The sequence below is a fragment of the Piliocolobus tephrosceles genome, chromosome 3, assembly GCF_002776525.5.
Source record: "Piliocolobus tephrosceles isolate RC106 chromosome 3, ASM277652v3, whole genome shotgun sequence".
NCBI lineage: Eukaryota > Metazoa > Chordata > Mammalia > Primates > Cercopithecidae > Piliocolobus > Piliocolobus tephrosceles.
Window position 1 is genome coordinate 104,486,094 of NC_045436.1, and position 3,031 is coordinate 104,489,124.

Genomic DNA, 3,031 nt, shown 5'->3' on the forward strand with positions numbered 1-3,031 from the left:
GGGGGCAGAGCGAGACTCCCTCTCAAAAAAAAAAAAAAAAAAAAAAACATTCCATAGACTATCATTCAACCTTTTAAAATTGTAATTATGAAAACTATATTGCAAAAAAAGTTTATATACAGAAAAAGATGTATAGTTAAGTAGTTACCATCATGTGCATACAATTTTATTTCCTTACTGTGATGTTTTCATTACACATACAATTTTATGCACATGTTGGTAATTATTTACATACTTATATTAGAATTGAAAGGGTAAATGTAAAAGTGGATATTTTAATAATAGTGTTAGGATCCCTTTGTTTTTCAGATTTTGCCTAATGTTATATTGCCATAATAAAAATTTAGAAGGTAACTTTGAAATCTCAGAAATCATCTACATAGGATTCTGTGCATGTGTGTGGGGGGTTGGGGTGTGTGTGTGTAAAGAATATACATGATGATTTATCAACAGGCATGTGGTATTACTTTCTTGTAGTTGCTGGCAATGTTGCTTAAGAAGAAACGTTCCCTTCTTAACAGCCACATCCTCCATCTAACTTTTTCTTTGGTGGGAACTGTTGATAGTGGACATGAGACCTCCATTATTCCAAATTCGACTGCTTTCCAGGACCTCCTTTGTGATTTTGAAGTATGTATATAAGCATAATAATATATAATCAATGAATGCATTTCTTACTCCATATGATTATAAACTATTTTATCTCTAAAATGTGTTTAAAGTCCTGTAATTTTGTGACATTCATGTTAATATAATTTAGTAAAAGATAAAAAGTAGAATAATGCTGGGATTCCTTTCCTCCAAGGATATTCCATTTTGCAAATATTTTAGAAGTGAAATGGTATGGTGCATATCCCTGACCAGCTAATTTGCTGCTGGCAGTGGCATTACGTGAGTCAAACATATTTTCATCAGGCGATTCTGATAGAAACTTTTTCCTGATAAATAGGACCTAGACCTCTAATTTTGGTTGCAACTGCATGGTAAAATATCATTCATTTTATGTTCGCATTTCATAGTCTACCTTTTCTGCTTCTACTGCTATATCCTAACTCAAGCCCTAATCAATTTTTCTCCTATTCATACTAGGATAACTATCACTTCTTTTTCCCCTTTGCTCAGGCTGTCCTGCATACCCTTGGGACCTCATTCTTTCAAAGGCATTTTCATTTCTACTGGCTTATTGCTGTAACAGCTTATACTCTGTTCTCTCAAGGCAGCACTTAATCACTCATATCCTTTTTCCATTTAATTTCTTGTTTACAGCACTTTGCATGTTAGTTACTATATACTAAATTTATATAATATATCCCTTTGAAACTGCAGGATCTATGGGCTTTATGATTGCAGAGATCGTGTTTATCTACTTTGTCTTTGTGTTCCTACCGCCCAGAATAGTGCCTAGCACTTAGTATTTGCAAACTCTTGTGTCCTAACTGTTCTTCCTCACAACTACTGTAAGCTCTGTTTTGTCAGTTATTGAATCCCTCATAAACAGTGTGCCCTAATTGCTTTACTGACATGGTATTTTCAAAGCTTACTAGAAGCTTCCCTCTAAATAAAAATCTATGGTCTGTACTCAGTTTTCAACTCTCAGTAACATTGGCTGTTGTCTGTTTCCATCATATTCTTTCAAGTTATACTTCTTTTGCTAGCTTTCAGGTGTTAATATCCTGGTTCTTATATCTTTCTATTTTTTTCTATTATTTTCTTGCAGTGATGTTTTCATTATTTTTTGTAAGGATGTCCATCTTTACTTTTTTACGTTTTCCTGTATTTGTTGTTTTCCTTCCTTTAAACTCCTACCTAGGCTGACAGTCTCATCTCTGTGGAGTTGATCCTCAAATCTGAATCTCTAACCTTGGCATCTGAATTCCAGACTTATTTCTAATTCTTGCTCAACACTTCCATTTTTGTGTCCCACCAGCACCTTAACTGAACTTAGCGTCCCTCCTCGAATTAGTTCTTCCTTCTAACTTCTCTGTTTATGTTAATAACACCACCATTCCCCTAGTCACCAAGGCTTGAAATTGAAAACATCAGCTTCCTTCTTCCCTGTATGTAAACAGTCTGATATTGTCGTATAGGTTCTACTTTCACGTTTCATAATCTGCCTTTTCTGCTTCTACTGCTATATCTTAATTCAAGCCCTACTCAATTCTTCTCCTATTCATACTAGGATAACTATCACTTCTTTTTTCCCTTTGCTCAGGCTGTCCTACGTACCCTTGGGACCTCATTCTTTCAAAGGCATAATCTTGTCATTTATTCAAGGACTTGCACTGATTTTCTTTTTCTACACTATAAAGTACACATTTCTCAGCCTAGTATTCAAAGTTCTGATATCCAAACCTCTTATTCTTTTAGAAAGCACTTGCTGAATATTTTTGAGGCAAGCACTGTATTAGTTATGAAGGATTTGAAAAGAAAAGGCAAGAGTCCACGACTCAAGGCATTTAGTCCATTAGAAGAAAAAGACAAAGAAATAGATAATTTAAAACTAGTGAAAGGGTTTTATAGAGCTTCATAAAATAATAATTATAAAAGTGAAATAAGTTCCATGTGCTGTATTGTTTGTTGATTTGGCATTTGGGTATTTTTTTTAACCTTAAATATACTACTGTTTTTATTTATTATAGGTCTGGCTCCATGCACCATATGAACTTCATCTTTCCTTATTTGAACACTTTATTGAACTGCTCACAGAGTCCAGGTATTAATTAATACCCATGTAGTTAGTTATTCAGCTATAGAACAGGTGATAGTACGGTGTATACAATCTTCTTTCTCTTATAGTGAAGCTTCAAAGAATGCCAAATTAATGAGAGAATTCCAGTTAATCCCAAAGCTGCTCCTGACTCTTCGAGACATGTCTTTATCCCAGCCTACTATTGCTGCTATTAGTAATGTGCTGAGCTTCTTACTGCAAGGTTTTCCCAACAGCAATGATCTGCTCAGGTAGGAAATCTTCTTTGTCTTTGTCTTTTTATTAACTAAAAGTACCAATGAGGTTAAGATGGGTGAGATGAAT

The 3,031-nt window shown here is 34.4% G+C and overlaps 1 protein-coding gene across 5 annotated transcripts in view; it reads left to right on the forward strand.

Moving 5' to 3' along the window:
- The window catches only part of WDFY3 (WD repeat and FYVE domain containing 3), a 315,830-nt gene that overhangs the window by 213,572 nt on the left and 99,227 nt on the right, over positions 1 to 3,031 (forward strand). For all 5 annotated transcript variants that reach the window (XM_023222515.2, XM_023222514.2, XM_023222517.2 and 2 more), the window contains 3 exons: positions 478 to 630; positions 2,640 to 2,713; positions 2,797 to 2,958. In XM_023222515.2, the coding sequence (XP_023078283.1) occupies positions 478 to 630; positions 2,640 to 2,713; positions 2,797 to 2,958 (389 nt within the window). The remainder of the gene's footprint in view (positions 1 to 477; positions 631 to 2,639; positions 2,714 to 2,796; positions 2,959 to 3,031) is intronic.